This window comes from Ammospiza caudacuta, chromosome 7 (assembly GCF_027887145.1).
Source record: "Ammospiza caudacuta isolate bAmmCau1 chromosome 7, bAmmCau1.pri, whole genome shotgun sequence".
NCBI classification, from domain to species: Eukaryota; Metazoa; Chordata; class Aves; order Passeriformes; family Passerellidae; genus Ammospiza; species Ammospiza caudacuta.
Genome location: NC_080599.1, coordinates 46,117,674 through 46,138,325, shown reverse-complemented (window position 1 = coordinate 46,138,325; position 20,652 = coordinate 46,117,674). Strand labels below are relative to the sequence as shown.

Here is a 20,652-nt window from a genome sequence, read left to right as displayed (position 1 = left end):
AAGGGAAGAGGGGTTGCTTTGGAAAATGGTGTGTCTGCATGACGAAAATGAGAGTCCATCCAGAAAAGGTAAAAAGAGGAAGGAAAAGGCTCTGGGTGACTCAGCAAGGTGATTTGGTTTAATACCAAATGCTCGATATTAAAAATGTCAAGGCAAAACATAAAGAGAAGAAAAGGGGAAAAAGACCAGAAAGAGAGACAGCAGCTGATATCTGAATACAGAAGGCGACGCTGAGGATTTTCCATCCCTCTTGTGTCACCTCAGATCTCTGTTAGCAGCATGCGCTGGCTTTTGGAGATCCCATTTATCAGCCTGCGCTCGTTCCAGTGCATTTATCTCCCATTTTTGCCCCACAGCACAAAAGCAGCTCCTGCCCAGCAGAGCTCAGGCAGTGCTGCAGCACCCCTGCTCCTCACTGGGCAGTGCCACATCAGCATGCAGGCAGCATCCCCTGCACACAGCCAGCCCTGCATACCAAGCAACCAATTCCCTTCTTCATCTCACTGCAAACATTAAAAAAAAAAATTAATGTAGGAAGTCCCTTGAAAGCTAACCCTAGAGCTGTGAGGGCAGCACGTCTAATTTACTGATTACAATTTACAAGAACCTAAATAAGCATATTGAAGGGACCATAATTGAACAAATGGGGTTTAGAATTCTCCCACTACTAATAATATAATAAGCTTATTGTTTTAATCTTCCCACTAGCCCTCTATTCAGCTCCAAGGAGGCAGACAGTTCTTCAAACCTTATCTCAAAAGTGATGCACTCATCTGTTTTCATAAGCTTGCAAGAAAAAATAAGAGTATTTCTGCAATGCTTTTCTAAATTCCATTAAATCGCTGCAATTCTTCCCTCAGTGATCAGCAAGCATGAGAAAAATAGGGCAGTTGTACTCAAAAATCAAAATGGAAGGGCCAGAGATGCTGTTGTCAGCATTCCCCTCCCTCAGGTGATGAGAGGTACATCCTTGTGAGTGGTGGTATCTCCAAAGCTGGGGGCAGAGAGAGCTCCCCACCAGACCCAGAGACTCAGCATCCCCTCCAATCCCCCTCTGACATCCCTTGGGCAGCACTCTGCTCCATCTACACCATTTGGAAATCATTTCCCAAACCTGAAGTGATGATTTGCAGAGAAAAACAAAACTCAGCATTCCTGTTCTCCCTTTGGCAGACTTCAATTAATTCTCCCAGTTAAGAAAAAGAGCTCCATGGCCCTTTCTTCTCCAAAATACTGCCAGCCAGAATACTCTGACATTACTTTAAATCCCCTGAAGGAGAGGGCAGGTGCCACAAACAGCCCAGGTGTGGGCTACACACCCTGACAAATACAGCTCACCCAACCTCAAATGCAAAACAAGCAGGAATTAAACTCTCCTGAGACAATATTCTTACCCTAAGCTGAAGGTTCCCCTTTTTCCTCTTTTTTTGTAGGATTCAGGCTCTTATTTGGGATCTCCAAGTTTCTTCTTGCTGCTCCCTCCAGCTCAGGCTCCAATTGTGTTTTTGCTCCTCTCATTCCCAGCTCGCAAAAGGAAACTTCCCTTCTCTCCTTAAATCCCACCTGTCCCCCACATCACTTTTTCCAGCAGAAAGTGGCAATTCCTGCTGGTGCTTGTTAACCCATCCAGGAAGAAGGGGATAACGAGAGCCTCCACACTCTGATTCAAGCACCATCTCAGCCTTTAGGTACTGTTAACCATTAATTACTTCTTCCTATAATCAAGGGAACCATCACACCCCCAAAGACAACAGCAGGGAGAAAAGTGACTGAAAACCAGGGAAACTGTGCTCCGTAACACCAGAGAGCACCTCCAATGCTTGCACCATTTCACACCAACATTTTGCACAAATGGAGTTTTTACCAAGAATTTTTTTCCTTATTCAGGCCCAAAGCTTCACTCTAAGGCTGCACTTCCACTACACAACATTTAAATCCTCTGAGGAAGAGATATTGTATGCTTTCCTTTTTTTTAATTAGATGAGAAGGCCATGATGAGTCTATTCACACCCATGTTTATCTTTTAAAAGGAGATTAGTGCAAGTGTGGTAAATAGAGCATCCCATGCTAATAATTGGTGATTATAAGGGAATCTGCCTTCCCCTGCACACAATCCTTCCACTCGTTTGCCTTTCCAATGATGCATTAACCCCCAGGAAAGCACTTGGCTTTCCCCAGAAGTGACCTCTGGGTGCAGTGCTGTGGCAATCAGTGGCTCACTGGAGCTGAGCTGGGAGTGCCCCTGCTCCAGCTGGAGCTCCTGAGGTCCTGCAGGATCTGCAGGAAAGCACTGCACTTCTGGGACTCTGGGCGCATCCTCCAGGCAGGAGACACGCTCCTGTGTCGCAGACATCTTTTATGAAAAATCCTTTCCTGAGGATTTTTCCTCCTGAGAAGCTGGGAAGCCTCAGGAACAAAATGCAAACAATGGTTATCTGCTGCTGTGGAATGCAACAGGTGCATCTGGGATTGGTCTCATGTGGTTGTTTCTAATTAATGGCCAATCACAGTCAGCTGGCTTGGACACAGAGCCCAAGCCACAAGCCTTTGTTATCATTCTTTCTTATTCTATTCTGAGCTAGCCTTCTGATGAAATCCTTTCTTCTATTATTTTAGTATAGTCTTAATGTAATATATATAATAAAATAATAAATCAGCCTTCTGAAACATGAAGTCAGATCCTCGTCTCTTCCCCAATCCAAGAACCCTGTGAACACTGTCACACTCCTGGAGCAGCTTGATTAAACACAATCAAACAGCAACCAAGACTTTTGATAAAATCCACTGTGAGGATACAAATGGCGATGTGTAAAAATAAATCACGTCGTGGTTATGCCTGGGCCACGAAATGCCAGACTGAAGGCATTTCTGGAGTAATTAAATCCTTAAAATGTGAGGTAGGCTGCAATGGCAGCTGCTGTAGATCATGTTTTTAAGACAAAAATCCCACAGAAACACTCTAATGTGAATGTCCCAGTGTATTTTGTGGCACTGTGCAGCTGAAGTCACTCAAAGCCAACACCTTGCACTCTCCCAGCTCAGGAGCATCCTGGAGATAAGGCTCAGTTATCTCTGAGGAAAGCTGCCCTGAGGAAAGCAGCCCTGCTGCTGCCTCCCACAGCTCCCAGGGAAGGCTGGGCGTGAGAACAGGGCAGAACATCAGCAAAGATTGCAAAATCCCAGGGAAATTCCAGCTGTGCGACAGGGATCCTTAAGGATGCACCAGCACCAGACTCCAGCTCTTTAATGACCCCTTCCACACCTCATTTTTGGAGAATATTCCCAACTGGGACAGAAATGCCTCTCCTAACTCCTCTCACAGGATCCCAGGAGGTGGGAGGGACCCACAAGGCTCATCCAGCTCCTGGCAGGATCAGTTTTTCTGCCCTGTTCCTGCTCACTTTGCCCTGCTAGGATCTATGACCCATTCCCTACATTTGGATTTGAGAGCTGCTCCTTCATTTGATGGGCCTGAATATTGGGAATTCTAATCCAGGGCTTTCCCCACTTGGTCTCAATGCAAACAAATAAAAACTGTGAACATTTAAATTCTCCCTCCCCTGGCAGGAACAATGTAAGCTGATCCTGACAGTGTTTTATCTCTAATAATGGTGTTCCCACAAAGCCACGGGCACAGGCATTACCTTGGAATCTTTCTGCATGGAGTCTAATTAGACAGAACCATGTCAGACTCTTGTCAGAAACTGAGAATTTGTTACCTAATGAAGACTTTTAGGGGACCAGTGCTAAGGAACTGCAAGAGGCAGCACACACAACACCTCTCAGAAGTCGAGGTGAGGAGACATTTCTCGCTTAGTGATTCATTTAATTCCATTAATTTAAGAACTTGCAGTAAGAGCCTGAACCTCCTCCCGCTAGAGTGGGACTAGGGAAGTTTAGATTTAATAATAAAGACTTTTTGAGCAGCAAACACAGCCTGTGTTGATGAGTCCAAAGATCTACACAACATCCTCCAAGGAAGGTCTCCAGGGGAACCGCCAAGCGCTGTGAAATGTAGGGAAAAACTCCAACAGTGTAAAACTTCACATAAAATCAGAACAGCAGCACTAACAAGCCATAAAAATAAAAAAAAATACTAGGGAGCTGGTTGTGGAAGAGCAGGTGAAGAGGAGGAAATGACACTGGGATGAGAGATGGTGGAGAGTCCCAACCTCCCTTTGCTGTGGCAGCAGAGCCCTGTGACACAACACAGCCACGTCACAGTGAACACATGAAACTTTTGGATTAAAAACCCCCACCCCAGAAGCCTTAACTTTGCTTGCACAGCAGTTTTTAAATGCGCTGTGACAGTGATTAAACAGATTAGAGCTGGATGAATCACTGGGACTGTAAAATGCCCATGGAGCTGGGCTGGGAATTGCAGAGAGAGCCTCAGCAGCAAGAAGCCCCACAGAAGATTGATCATGACCAGCTCCTTCAGCTGGGAATTAATTCAATGGCAATCTTAATGATAAATTTTAATCCTCGTTTCTATTTTTAGGTTTTAGTTGTTTTGCTGAAGATTGATTGTAACTGTCAAGCTAGTTACTACAAAAATAGATTTACTTGCACCAAAATATTGTATTAGCATTGCACATTCCTTTTTCAGGCCTGCTATGGAGATCTAAGTATTTTAAGTATATATAAAAGCTACATAAACATTTAAGGAAATATAAAATTTACTACACATTCGGTTAATTAATAAATCATGTCAGATATTGTGAGGAGCTTTCCTTCTATACTTTATATTTTTCCTAACAACATATACTGTTTGCATTTGGAGAGACATGAGAATGTAATTAAAACACAAACAACAGCTTTGTAATAAAAACCCTGCACACAAACACACCAATTATAATTAATACAACCAAAAATATCCTCCCTGCCACGTTTTCCTTTAAAACTGGGGTGTTTAACAGAAGCATTGTTATTCTCCTGGCAGATAATGGCGGGTCTGTGGTGATCAAACCTGGTTTTAACAGCCCAATTTCCACTTTGCCAAGGGTTCTGTCTCTGGGTTTCACACACAGCTCCTTGTGCAGAGCCCTCAGAGGAGGCTCTGCCACCCCACAAACACTTCCACAATTCTCCAGCTGATAACTCTCAGCTTCACACCCCCAGCTTTTATTCGCAGGCCAGCAAAGAAAAATATCCTCTCTCAGCCCCTAACAAGTTGCTCAGGTTTGATAAGCTGTTTTCATTCCCTCTGAAGTGGCTGTGGAGATAAAAAGCTCTTTGTTTCAGGCTGCTGAGGAAAAAGGCAAAAGCTGGGTTTTTACTACGGTCAGTGCTGGGTCCAGATTCCTCTCAATTCTCTGGGTGCACACATACTTTAAATGAAAAAAGCTATTCAGGAAAATTATGCTAATGGGTCAGAGCATGCTCAGATCTCCATGCAGATTGCCTTTTAAAACTTCCAGTGTGTGTTAAAAGCAGAAAATGTTCCATTTAAACGAAATGCAAAGCCAATTTCAATTAAAAAACAGCTAAATATTTAAAAAAGCTGCATAACTAGCTTTTAGAGGACATGAGGTGACAGTGAGTTCTCTTATGGAAAAGACCTGACCAGCCCCACAATGCTGCTCAGGTGGTTTAGCTCCTCTTTTTTTTTCAAATTTAGGCATCATCATCATCATCATCATCATCATCATCATCATCATCATCATCATCATCATTATTATTATTATTATTATTACTACTACTACTAGTACTACTATTACTATTATTTAAAATTTAGGCAGTATTTTACTATTATTATTACTATCATTAATAATTTTATATAATTAATTTTATATTATTTATCAGTATTATTATTTATTTTATCAGTATTTTGTTAGGTTCATACCTGCTCTGTCTTCCATCAAACTAATTACAGCTCCTCAAACAATTACAAACTACCTGAGCACTTTTGAGTTTTGAGCTACCAAACTGTACTTGAGTCATCAGGCTCTGTCCAGGCACAAACCTGAGTGTCCCAATGTCACAACCTGCCTGTGATTGCTGAGGTAAAATGAAACATGAGAAGTGAAGAATGACTGCGACACCTGGGCACTGCTGCAGATTTCTGCACCTTGGAGCAAAACAAATGCACCCCTGCAATTCCACTGTGAGGCCTCTCCTGCTCATAAATACACAATAGTCATTCTTTTGCTATGTATTTCCATTTATTCAGCTATCCTGTCCCAGTTTATGGTGTCTGATGTGTTAATCACAGCCCAGCATCTGATTTTGGATCCTGTTTTAGCCCAGGAGAAGTGGAGATGAAGGAGAAGGTCCTTCCTCCCTCCTCTGTCCAACTCAGCTCTCATGTCAGATTCCAAATCCACTCCTCCTTCCTGGAGGAATTTTTCATTAGAGAGGATGACAAAGTGAACACTTCTCATGTAGATAAACCACTAAAACACAAACTTCCAGGCTGAAATCACACTGCTGGGTCATAGCTGTTATTCCAAAAGAGAAAGGCACCAACTAAATACAGAATTCATCCAAAGTCTCTTCCTAAAATGAGACAGCAAGAGTTTTAGGAAGAATTTTCAACTGTCTCATGTGACATGAACTGAAAATCCGTGGGTGCCCAGGGCTCATGAGAACACAGATCTTTTTCCAGTGTTACTCAGGCAGCAAATTCTGCATTTACAGCTGCCAAATTCCTGTCCCATCAGGTGAGGCAGGGAAACCCAGACTGAGGAAGGGATAACAATTCCTCTCCACACAAATCCCCCACTGAATAACCCTGTGAGACCATACAGCAGTTGCATGCTCTCCCTAAATAAGCCATAAACCTTATTTAATCAGCTGTCCTGAGAGTCCATTGGAGAAGTTAATCAGGTTTGTGCTGCACTTATGACATCATAACACTTGATAGATTTGATTAAATAAAACAATATTTTGTATTAGAAACTCTATTCTGATTATTTTTAAGCTCTCCAAAGGACAGAGCCTGGCAGATCTGTTTTCTCTTCCACAAAAGAGTAAAATAAAAGTGCCAGGGTCAGACACCTTTCTTTCAAATAAGAGATGCTAAGCAAAGCATTCATTTTTCTGCAGGAGAAAAATTGTGTCACAAAGAAGTGAACAGAGTATTTGAAAAGATGATTTCTTTTTTTTTTTAGTACCAAAATATGTTATTAGACAACAAATAGCTTCTCTTCTAATGTATTTAATGAAATAAAGCCATTAATGCATGGAGCTTTGGGCATTTTTGAAATGAACCAAATTATAATCAGGAAATTGATGATTTATGTGAGCAGAGACTTGCAATATGTCAAGCACTCTCTCTTCTTCCTTCTGGCAAAAGAAATCCATCTCCAAGGATTAATCCAGGAGGAAGAGCTAAATGGATAAACTTTACTATATTAAATACTCACTTTTTCCACTCTGACTGGAGGAGGAAATCAACTAAGAGAAAGTTAAAAAATAAATGCCTGAGGGAAAAGTAAGAGTGGGGTATGGTAATTTTGACTGTAATTCTTTTGGCTTGATATTCAATTGATTTTTTTCCCCCCTTCTTATGGAATTTAGCCTTCAAATAAGATGATTCAGATGCATCCATGACTTACTATTCAATAATAAACACTGTCTTTAGGGTCAGCTGGAGCTCGATGGATCCTGCTTTCTATTTTATTTTATTTTTAAATGTACATGGCCACCTGACCTCTGGGAACTGAGGTGTGGAGTTCCACAGGTCTCAAGATGCTTCGTGTCTCTTATGACAGATGGCCAAGCAAGACATCCAACAGATGGCAACCCACCCAGGAGATGCCAGGTCTTCCCAATGGCAGTCCAGGGGTCATGCTCCAGTGTTTATTAATTATATTTTAGCCTCTTATTAGAAATTAAGCTTAGGCTAATAGGGTAGCTAATTTTAGTCTGTTTTTCTACAGGAACACAGCAATGTAGAAAAATACAGTGCAATCCAAGCTCCTGCCCCCAAACCTCTGGACTGGCAGCAAATCTCAGGGTGAAGCAGAGGTCTCAAAGGTGCTGTAAAAGTTCATGAAAATAGGCAGGAAAGAAACCTGATAAATACCCTGACTAGGGGAAAGGCTTCAGTGTGAGCTCACACTTAATAAAGCCAGAGAATTCTCTCAAGGGAAGGCTTCAGGAAGGCTCCAGCCACAGGAAAAGCTCAAAGTGGAGCTCACACCTTCCTGGACAATCAAGCCAGGTGAATTTCCTACACAAATCTGTAGGAATCCAACTTCATTAACTGCAGTAATCACAGCACCACTCATTAAAACCCTCACAACCTTCCCCATCCCCGTGTCCCTGTGCGAGGCCTGCCCATCCCCATGTCCTGTGCGAGGCCTGCCCATCCCCATTCCCATCCCACAGATCCCTCCTGCACACACAAACAGCCACATTCTTAAAATTCTTAGAACTTTGGCCCCAAAAAGCTCTGCTGGGCTCCCCATTCCTCACAAAATCCCTTCCTACCTCTTTCCCAGTCCTCACTCACAAGCTGCCCATGCTCATCCTCACACAGAGCTCTCCTGGCTCCCTCATCCACCACATAATGCCTCAGGTTTGGCTTTTCCATTTTCACATTCTGTGTTGCTTTAGTGTGTAATTCTGAGATTCACATGAGGGGATGGTGAATTCTGTACACAGAGCAGGGAGACAAAACAATTCCTGCTCCAGCTGGGCACCAAGGACAAATGATCCAAATCTCAGCCCCAGAGCACAAACACCGTGGGCTGGAGAGAGAAAAACAAGCAGGGTGGGACTGCCTGGGCTAAAGCTGGAATGGGACAATGAACTGCAAGGTGCAAATGGAGCAGAACTGATCAAAGGAGAGACTTTGAGAGGGTTTTCTATTTTTTTCTTTAAATAGAAAATCAAAAACCTGAGGCATCACTTCCACTGTCCCAGGCTGCTCCAAGCGCTGTCCAGCCTGGCCATGGACACTTCCAGGGATCCAGGGCCAACCTCAGATTACAACATTTCCTCCAACAACTTTTTGGGGAAGCAGAGAGAGGGAAGCACAAGCCATGATCTCCAAGCACTGATGAAGAAAACAGACACGCACATCATCACACTGATTATAAAAGGCTCATTATTGCTTCTGGGGCAGCAGAAAGAACCACCTGCCCTTCAGCCAGCTGCCACATCTCCCCTAAAGCCAATATGGCAAAAGTGCTGTGAATTTGGTGATAAAATAGAGATGCTCATCTGATGCAGCCAGCACACACACACACACACACACACACACACACACACACACACACAAATATATCTGCATATGGATTTCCTTCCTAATGCCTTTAGCTTGCAATCAGTTTTCAATACACACGTGGCCATTACCAGGCATACAGCAAATTTTCACTGGTCTGTCACAGTGCACTGTAGCCAGCACACCTAGAGATAAATACTCTGGATTGCTCTTTAAATGCCACCTTCCCTGATAAAGAGCAATTACACACCTGCTCAAAGTGATGACACAACAGGGAATAAGGGAGAATCAAGTCTTCAGACTGAGAAGCAAAAAATGATTTCAACTTTCTCCTGACAGTTCAAGAAGTGATTCTGGACAGCTGCCTCAATTGCTGCAATACTGTGCAAAACTAGGTAATGTCTGTGAAGAATAAAATTATTGTCATTTAGCATTTTTTATATTTCCCTTCTGTTAGAGCCTTACTTCCACTACATATTGGGAGCAGCTACTGCTTAAACCAAGCAGATCATTTTGTTACAGAGCTATTATGCAAATAACTTGCTCTGTATTCTAACTAGAAGCAATGCTGTGCTAGTCTGGGCAAGACATGAGGCACTGTGGAGTTTTCTTTTTAATTTTTTTTTCCTCTGTGCACTGGAGCAACATCATTTACAGTGGTAATGATGAAAGGTATCTTCCCATCTAAAAATCAGGTTATTAGTCAAGAATATAAACACATAACCACCTTTTACGAGCCGGTGTCTGCCTTTCATTTACCTATTTAAATATTTACCCCCTTTTAACATATTTTTAGTTGCAAGTCATTGCAGTGATATTAAAGAGTACTTTGGTGAGAGAAATACATAAAGACCTACTTGGATCATCCTCTCTTAGCAAGTTTGTGCCTGTGTTTACAGATTTACAGCACAGACATTATCTCCTATCTGAAATTACTTATCTGTAGCACCGGAGCGAGATCTAAGATCCCAAACAACATCAACCACCTGCACCCAGCCCCAGACAATGTAATAACCTTCCAACATCAAATCTGGGTATTTCATGCCCAGCATCTCAGTGCTATTCTCTGGGTACCTGGCTGGTGTTGGAAGAAAAGATCTTACCTAAGAACAAATGCAATCTCAGGCAATATTTAAAGATTAGATTATCCTTCATTGCAAATAGCTCATTTGTTTACTATCACATTGCTTTATTCTTGCTCTGCCTCCTTCAACCATGAAAATGCTGAATATTCAGTTTAGATTCCCAGCAGCTTTTTATTTTAGTCTAAAAACATTTACCTAACACATTCTTAACAAGCAAAGTGAAGAAAATTCAGCCATCTGTCTCTGCATTACAATAACAGTTATGGAAGAGTAGATTATTCTATACAGCAAGAAATTTAATGCTACGAATTCTTATACTTTAAGCTCTGTGTGCTCCAGTCAGTTCTGTATACAAGAATGTTGAGCACTGACACACATAGAAGCAATGATTTATAAGCAAACACAAGAGAAAATATTTTAAAGATGTTAAATGCATTCAATATTCTAATCATGCTATATGTCCATGCTTCAAACTGAAGGAAAGAAAAAAAAATAAAAAAAGATCTCTGCTATTATTTTCTTTCTCCAGCACTTCACTAGTTCTAAATTATCACAAAAAATGCTCAAAAAATGACTTGCTGGAAACAAACACGACATAGAGATAGATGTGAATCCTTACCTGGGAAACCCCCTTGTACCATTGCTGTACCAGCATGTACTCAGGAAATCTGCATTCCTGACAAACATTCAGGGCTGTAAAGCAGCTCAAATCCTCATCACACACAGGCTCAGGGCTTGTCTTTCTTCTGACGACCTTGGGCCTATTCTGCTGAGATTTTTCCCTCCTTAAGGGTAAACCGTCTGTCTGTTCCTATTACGAGATGCCATCAATTCTATTAAATTCGGGCTGCCCACGAGCTCCCAGTCACATCTGCCAGCAGAGGAGAGCTGCCTGTGGAAGCACACGGGGAGCAGCAGATCCCTGGATTCCCACATCTGACCCACGGATGCTCCCAGCTGCTGCTTGTGCTCTGCCAGCATCCGAATGACATCTCCATCCCCAAACACGAGTCACCCCCAGCCTGTGTGCCTGGCAGCTGCAGGTGCCTTCCTGCTTAATGACCCACTGCATGGCAAAGCAGCGGTTAATAATCTTATTTATCTGAGCATCCTCCTTCCTGCGAGCTACAGGGGTTAAAAATTAATTTTTCTCCCACAAACGGCTTCATTAAATCCCTTCTTCCCCGACGCTGCAGTTTCCCAACACTGATTTCTGCTCGTGGCACAGGGTTTGCTTGTTTTGTTTTGGGGTTTTTTTAATGTCAGGAAACAAAACCAATCTGTCATTATAAGCATAAAAAGGCTCAAACTTCATCATAACTTGTGTTTTGTTGAAACCCCAAACAAGCAATATTAGTTTCGCTGCAATGAATGCTGAACTGACAACACTGAAAAGACTCAAAATCCTTCATTTAGTAATTAAAAAAAAAGCAAAGATAAAATCTCTCTCTGAATTTATAAACATACTTAGTTATTTTGGGAAGTCCTACTAATTCTCTCTTCAAAAAGCTACATTTAAAACAACTCAAAATACTCAGTTATTTCGTTAATATCATTAATTTGTTCATTTTTAAAGTTCATTGTCCTTCCTTTAGAATATGTCTCACAGCACACACACAGCCATCTGTTCAGTGCATTATGGCAAGCACACAGTAAAAAACCACAAGAAGTCCCAGCTGCAATTTTACTATTACTTCATCAAAAATGTAATTTCCTCTCGCAATACTTCATCAGATGATAACTGTGCGTGTGACTCACAAAGAGAGTGAAGAAACCAGCCCAACAACAAAACCCCAAACGAACCCACAGCCTCAAAGGGCAGGGACAGCACCTCCCTCACCCATCCCAGTGTGCCAAGGCAGCTCTGTGGCTCGTTCTGGATCTGATCTCAGGGCTGGTTATAAACTCCATGTATCTGAGCTAATTATGGGTCAGGACAAGAATGGGAAAAGAAGATTAGCAGCACAGAGTCACATTAAATAGAGATTAACACAGAGCTGAAAAATGAAAGTCTCTGCTCTATTTGTCTAATCCTGGCTCTTGCCTGATCTAAGAAAATCCACTGTATTTAACACACTTGGTGCTATATTTAAGAACATTAAATCTTGCAATTACTACTTTTGCAATGTTTTGTTTTCATAAAGCTTGAAGCCTTTTTCCCAGCTACATCTTCCCCTCTGAGCATCATCTGTGTTTGCTGTTGATTGCAGTGACATCTATTGGAGAGGCAGTGCTTGGCTGCACGAGCTCCTCCACTGGAGATCCACACTTTCAGCTGATCCCCCCCAAAATGAGCAGTGAAAGTTAGGATTGCTTTTCCTTTGTTTCGGCACAACTTTGCATACACCAGACTCCAAACAGTGAGATGCCCAGGGATTATGAGTGGGTTGGCTTTTATTTAGTCATTTGTTAATAATCCTGGCATTTTCCCAAAATGCTGATGCTCACGTTGCCATCCTCGCCCACAGCAGTGCACAGACACTTCCAGAGATCCTGTTCCTGCCCACCCCACCAACCTGACCACACTCTCCTCATACTCTCAACTGACCTGCATTCCTTTGTTTCCACCTTTTATTTTTCTGCTTTCACTGATCACAGACATCTCTGGCACCTGGATGCTGCCAGAATCCTCAGGTGTGTTAAGAGCTGCCCAATCCCAACCCAACCCTCCTGCACCCACAGATTTATCACAGCTATGGGGGGATCACAGAACCATGGAAGGATTTGGGTTGGAAGGGACCATAAAGCTCACCCAACCTGGCTTTGGACACTTCCAGGGATGGGGAATCCACAACTCCTCCATGCCAGGGCCTCCCCACCCTCCGAGTCAAGAATGCAAAGTCAAAACACCAGAGAAGTTTTAAAATCTCTTGCTTTAGCAGAGAAACCACTGTTCCTCAAAAAGGCATCTCAGGAAGATAAATCATTATGCTTTCTTAGAGCTTCATTGATTTCTACATTACCTGGAGACAAAATAAGAGGAAGGGGGCATTATTATCCCCTTATTAGATACAGTTAAATATCCTTGCAGACAGGAAGTCTGAGCACAGCAGTAGCTTAGTCCATTATCCAAGCCACCTTCCACAAAGTTTTTATTACCATCCATTTTTATTATTTTGGACTTTTTTGAAACCAACCAGATCGATCCCAGTCAACCAACTGACAAAAGATTCCACTAAGGACAGAACAGCAGTTGAAATTAAGGATTTCAAGTTCTTTCAGTTGTCCTTTCAGTTTTTCTAGAATGGTTTTTCAGCTCTCTCCTGTCCAATACAGGTTTGCTGCAACTCGGTCACGAAAGCACATCCAAAGTGCACAGCCAGCAATTCCCCCAAGGAAAACCTCACCAAAAACTCCATTGCAAACTGCTCTGCCCATCCATTTCCTCTGCTTCTTTTTACTACCAAGCCCTCATTATGGCAGTGAGCCACCCCTGGGTGCACACAGGTCCATTAGCAGATTCTTGGGGCACACCTCCAGCCATCCCCACTCCAGGAAAACACACCAGTGCCTGCTGCTGCCTGCAGCACAGCTGCTCACAGGCACAAACAGCTCCTTTGTGTGCCTTCCCCTCCTTACACTTGTTTTGATTAAAAAGAAAAAAAAAAAAAAAAAAAGAAAAAAATCCATTCACAACTCGGTGTTTTTCAGATTTGGGAAGTCTAAAAAAACAACCACTTTCTCCAAAACAGGTCACGCATGGGCAAGCAAATGATGGGAGAACTCCAAAATATCTCAGGTCTGGAGGATGAAGCCTTTTGAAAGCTCCTTTTGCAGCAGGATGGATGGACACGCTGCAAGTTGTGCAAAACTGTTTCCAGGCATTTAAAAAAAAAAAAAAAAAATAAAGCCTTGAAACAGCAACCTCAAAGCAAAGAGAAAACAAAACCCACACACAGGGTTAGAGCTGGGTACAGATAAAGATTTGGCAGTGCCACTAGAAGAGGGAATAAAACAAGAGGAAATACAACTTTCAACTTGCCTTCAAAGTCAAGGAAAGCCATCTAAGAACTTGGGAAATGATGTTGGAAACTCTAGAAGCATGAAGCAAAGGAGAAGCAGATCTGAAACTAAAGGGTCTTGGGTGCAAGAGTCACATTTGGAAAAAAAATCCCAAAAACCAAACGACAAAACACCTGGAACTTTAAACTTCTTAAACCACAGAAACATGGAGGACACGTCTGGGGTTTCTCTAAACCAAAACTATCTCACAGTTCTATTTCCAACAAGGATTTGCCCTCTTTGGATCAAAACCAACCCTTGGAAAGAAAAGGGAGAACATGTACAAGAAATGACTGTTTGTTCCAAACAGGAATTCAGGCTCCAGGTCAGCAATGAGAGCTCCAGTTTCAGCAGTGGGAAAGCAGAAATAAAAGGGAGCATTGCCAAAAGGCAAGTGGGTTTAGACTTTAGGGGAAATTAAATCAACACCAAAAGGTTATTCAGCCACTTTAAGGGGAAAACAGACAAAACATGGGGACTCTGAGGCGATGTGGATGGGACAGAAAGGGAAAAAAAATTCTCAAATATGGCAGGAAGACCAACAATGCTCTGCTTTTTCAGTCTGGGGAATGATGGAGGATGTGGAGACAAAAGATGAGAGGGAGGGTTGAAAGAATTGATAAGCAAGGACAAAAAATGTCAAGCAGAGCAAATAAAGTATTTCTGGAGTTTGAAAGAAATTGATGAGCAGGTTCCTGACACTGCAGCTGTGTTAATAAGAATGCTAAAAAATAAAGTAAAATCCATCAGGAGCAAAACAAGAGGACAGGTTTAACAGCTGTCCCACCTCAAAATGCCCTCCAAAGCTTTCCATGCTGTGACAGAGATTGAGAACTCCAGGAAGCAAATAAAGGAGAGGTTATGATGTGAATTTACCACATCTTCCTTTTGGAAGGAACCTTATCTTCTAGATAAGGAAGACAATAAATCCAGCTCACCTGTTGATGTATTTTTTAAGTTCCAAACCCAGCAGAATGAGTTGGATAAGTGGGTAAGGAACAGAGCAATATGAACATACAAATGGACATTTCAGAAAGAAAGTTTTGTCTGGGTTGGGATTTCTGGGAAAGCTGCTCAAGAACCAGGAAAGAGTTATGAGCATCAAACAGTTCACAGAAACATCCCTGTACTGGAATTTGCAGAGAAAACTTTGTTTTTCATGATCACAGAACAGGGACTCTGTAAAAGGCCATTCCACAGTTGCCAAAATGCTTAATGCCATTAAGTACACTTGGATCATTTCTAACATGCTTTTTACTGCAAGGGCTGAGGCACAAACTTAGTTTAGGCTTCCTTGGCCTGCTCTTAATTTTTAAAGGAACAGAACGAGGTGAGGAAGAATATATCTCTGTTTCCCAAGATTCATGGAAAAGATGGCTACAGCAAAACATTCCACTTCAGTCAGGAGAAAGGGAAGAGAGGAGATTCCCCTGAACAGATCTGTGTGCTGCTGCCAAGTCTGGGAGGATTGATGAATTTAATATCAGCAGCAGCTTTACCTTTTCAGCTTCCAGCCTCAGCCAGCAATATCATTAGGGATGGCAGCAGAGCTAAAAAATGACCAAGCCCATGAATAAGGAATTACTTCTGTGCAAAGTATTAACTCAGGCCCAGCAAGCACTTGGATTGAGGCATATCCTAATTAGATAACTCAGGTGTCAGCCTACTTATCACCCCTACCCTTTAACTGGGAATTAGAACTTCAATAACTGGAGCTGGAATGAGTTTGTTACAATTGGAGATTTATCCAGTCTGTTTGAGAGCTCAGGATGATGAGAAAATCACTGTAGCAAAAAAAAAACAAAAAAAACCCCAAACTGTACTCCAACAACAGCCCACACAGAATCACAGAATGTTACAGGGATGGATGGAACGTTAAAGATCATCTCATTCCACCTCCTGCCATGGGCAGGGGCACCTTCCCTAGACCAGCTGGAGCAAGGCCTCATCTCACCTTATGCTGATTTGGTACAAAAAAGCATAAAGATAAAAAAAAATAGAAGGTAACTGGTCTTAGAAAGTAATTTAGGACTTCTAATTGCAAGTTCAGTATTCCTAAATATTTTACCGCAAGATAAGCTGTGGATAACAATATTCCATTTAACCAAAGCTGTGGTTCCAAAGCAGCTGGAATCTAAATCATGCTGCCAGGAGCTCTCCACTTGCACTGCTTCCTGCTCCTCAGGTCCCTGCTCCTCCACAGAGTGAGCACCACCACAAACCACTGCCAAACCCAAAATGGGACAACTGCAGAACCCTTCCCATGCAGGGTGCTACAAAGCCAGGGGATCCTTTCTTCAGCAGAGCACCAAAACAAACAAACCAGCAGATTTTTCTTTTTAAAGGAGCCCATCTTGCTTGAACAGCATTGCCTGGGATCAGCTCCAGGATTTCTGGGTTTTTTTTTGCACCAGTGGTCCTCAAGCTACAAGTGCTTGACTACCACTGAAATCACAGCAGTAACACAGAACATCCCCAGTCACTGCTGACATCTCTGCCCCAGCAACTCCTCCAGACACAGCCTGGATGCTCAGGGGCTGAAAATAAACTCAGCCCTTCCTGCATCTCCTCAGAAGAGCTGAGCCCTGGGACCTGGCTGGGGAGAAGAACCATCTAAGTTACAAACCGGGCTGAGGAGTGATGCTGCGGCCACACCGAGCACCACTTCCCACAAGCAGTAAAAGGTTTATCAGCAGCTGACTGTGCACCACAAACGTGATCTGGTGCGGTGATTGGAGCACTACTCACCCTCTGCACAAGCATCCTCATCCTCCTCTTCACCCAGAGCAGCCTCCCCGGCGTGGGGCCTTTCCAGGGCTCTGTAAGGAGGTGGCAGCTTCATGGGAGGTGGAGCCCCATATTTCCTCTGGTGGATTCAAAGACAATGAGTTACACGTTTTGCAACCTCTGAGAACGTAAAAAAAATCCCACTGTCTGTTGCACTGCATGTGCACAGACACAGCACTTAATTACAATGCTAAATTCTGCAGCAAAGGCTTTTTTGTGCAAGAAAGCAGAGCGAGAAGTGACACTGAACAGCAAGAAAAACAAAACTAAAACACAATTGTGCATGCACATTTACTTGTTGATAAAATACTTGTGTATTGTCATAAGCATCAAAGTGTGAACATTAATCAAGGGTTAAAAACAAACATTGAGTTATACCCTGCTTCTTATAAGCCTCCATAACAAAACTGTCTGGTGCTGATAAACATCAATTTTTAAAAAATACATAAAATAAGAACTCAATCCTCTTAGTCCACACATGAATATTTAAACATCACAGTGCGTCCGTGTTTTGGCGTAAATTTAATAAAGGTTTTGAATTATATCTCCCAATAAAATTCTATTACCTCACATAAATACAGGCAGCTCCTGTAATGATGCATATAGCGGCGCATGGCAGGAATACAGAGCAGGCTCTGAGGCTGGAGAGGCTCTGGCTCAGCTCAGCAATTGTTTCACAGCTCCAGGGAACCGAGTCCTGCCCTGGTGTGCACCAGGACTCCACTGAAGGATGCTCAGCTGCATCCCCTGCAAGCCCACTGCTAAGAGCAGGATGCACTTTAGAGAGGGAACACCAGGGAGCAGATGCCATTAGAGCACCCAGAATTCCTGTAATTAATTCCTTCTGTGGCTGGGAAATATGACACAACACCCAAACACATCAAGCCCAGAGTAATATTTCATTTTTTCAGCAATGAAAGCTGAACCTGTGTATTGATTTTTAAATTCTTCAAGCTGAATTTGTATAGAACGGTGCAAGTAGTGAGCTGCAATATGTGGAAAATTTGGAGAGGTAAAAAATATCTGTCATCTCATCCATTTAAAAAATTAACAGGAAAGCACTGCACTGGACACAGAACACAATAATAAATGGAATTAATTCAATTCACCAGTAGCAAAAGCATGTAGTGAGAGCACTTGGAAGCACAACAGCTGTCTTCCAAAAGGATGTAACACACCCAATGGTGCCTCCTACTTTTTTCTTGAAGCCAGCACAGACAGAACTGTGCAAAATCCAGATGATCCAGGAAGCAAGGGAGGACTTGGGTTCTGCTTTCCTGAGCAGGTAAAGATGGAAAATCTGGAGCCTCACTCTCAGCTGCCCATGACAAATGAGTCACTTTATTATGGCTGTAATTTAGTAATAACTTACAGTCTAAATGTTGACCCTTTGGCTTTTTAAGACCTTAAACGTTTGTTAGAAAGTCTGTGTGAAATTACACGAGGCACCCAGGCTTACCCAGCAGTTTTCCAGGGCTCAGAGGGACAAATATCTCTTTTCCCTCCTGTCCCACTGAAAATCCAGATGAGAAAATTGTGCCTGGCTCCTCCACTGCACCACGCTTTTGTACCAACACAGGGCAAAAGCACGGTTCACACAACCAACCAGCAAAATAATGTCAACATCTGGCTTGTCCACTATTGTTTTAAGTGGTTTTCTATAAATTAAAGTGCTCATTTTGAAACAAACAGATCAATAGAGGAGGATAAACGCCAACAGATCAGAGAAAAACCTCCAGCATTTGAAAAGATACAGGAAAAGGCAGGTTTTCCAGCAGGATGTGGCTGCTTTCAAGCCAAACTCTTTTGTGACTGTCTGAAGACTGGACTAGAAATATCAGTGATTCCCCACAGGGATGTGGACTAATAATCCACTAATAGCAACTCTTCCCAACTCCGAGACGGCCCCACAGAAGTGCACTGCCACTGCTTTGTGAGCCCACGTTCAAAGCCCAAAAGGAGCTACATATTCATGCACTGGAGCTCTTCTATATTCCACCCACCAGTTTACAGCAGCAATAGATGAAAAAGGCCTGCAAAAGACGAGGCTCCCTCTTTAACCTCGGAACGCTGCAGAACGCGGCGCACCGGAGTGCTGCAGATTAAAGGCAGCACATTGCCAGAGGATGAGAGCTTTGGAGATTAGAAATACAGATAAAAAAGACACAAGAAAAGGGGATTGTAAGTGCTTCATTGGAAGTATTATCCTCTGGCATGAAAGCATGTCTTCCAACACCTTTTCTGATAAGTGAGCCTCGCCGCTGCTGTCCCTGACAGGATCTGAAAGGAGCCTTTACAAAAACTTTTGGAGGTAAAAGGGTCCTCTCAAGTACCCAAAAAACACCAGAGTGCTGGGCAGGATCAAATGGAAACTTCATCCTATTTGTAGTTAAACTGCACCAGGCAAAACTTATTGACTGCATTAATTCTGTCTCTGCTCCTGCTGCTCTCACACCCTCAACGTACCTGAACTACACTCCTCAGTCAGGGCAAATCCCCCAGGAAAACACCAAGGCCATGAGAGTGATACAGCTGAAAATGAAAAATTAAATTTTTCCCTTATTCCCTTACTAACACAAACTCCCTGTTTTCTACCAAACAGGGTTTTTTGTCTTTTAAAGCTGCTGTGAAATAGTTTAGAACTCACTGTGCAGTAACTGCCTCACAATTATCTGAGCAGCCCCAGACCCCTCAGTCATTTCCTCATTTTACACAGCTGGGAAATGCAGGAGACTCTGTGGATGTCATCATCCCATGAGGTGATTTCACTGGCTTGCAGGCAGCCTCACACTGAGGATATTATTTGTGTACATGTTGCCATTGCTCTGTTTCTGCTGAACAAAGGGAATCAATTTGCCTCCACACGGAGCAAACCAGGTACTTCAGAGAGCTGACAGTGAGGAGCTGTGCTAAGTACAGGGTTTCAGCACCCAGCAGACACCCACAGAATGAATGTCAGATTATTTGGCAGGAATTTGGCAAAAAGTCGCAGAATCAAAGATATTTCAACAAAACACTTCAAATTTAATTTCAGACTTGGGAGGAAGCTTATCATAGAGTTAGAACACATGCTATTATACGATTTGATTTAGTAAAACCTGGGTACAGCACTGAATGGAATAAATACCTTATCACTCTTATTTTCTTTGTCTGCATCCTGATCTTTGCTGACTTTGATTCCCTTAGGCTGGGCAGGAGAAACCACCTGAAAACCAATGTACATTACCCACATTAGAGAGAGGATTATATCTGCAAAACAAACATTCAAAATCAGCTCCTGACAACAGCAAAGTTCCCCAGTGCACTCTGCACTTTGCCCAGTGTAGAAGAGCACTGCAGTGCAGTCTATAAATTACATTCTTTCACTGGACTTACTGAATTACATTCTTACATCAAAAGTTTGGAGTTTCTGTGTGGACTTTAGGCAGGTAGAATTGTATGTCAGCTCTTAGTAAGGCTTTGAAAAGTTTCTTGCCTCAAAGATGAGGAGATGTCTCAAATCTCTTGGAAATTGCTCCCAGGGAACTGTTTCAGGTCCCTCTGGTGACACATTTCACAAGGAGATGCTGGTGTGAATCTGACTCATTTTAATTCCAGCTTTGCTCC

At 42.6% G+C, this 20,652-nt stretch overlaps 1 protein-coding gene across 2 annotated transcripts in view; it reads right to left on the bottom strand.

The window, feature by feature from the left end:
* The window catches only part of PATJ (PATJ crumbs cell polarity complex component), a 139,293-nt gene that overhangs the window by 66,404 nt on the left and 52,237 nt on the right, over positions 1-20,652 (bottom strand). For both annotated transcript variants that reach the window (XM_058809089.1, XM_058809090.1), the window contains exons 24-25: positions 20,174-20,251; positions 17,008-17,125 (exon numbers count right to left, since the gene is read on the bottom strand). In XM_058809089.1, the coding sequence (XP_058665072.1) occupies positions 17,008-17,125; positions 20,174-20,251 (196 nt within the window). The remainder of the gene's footprint in view (positions 1-17,007; positions 17,126-20,173; positions 20,252-20,652) is intronic.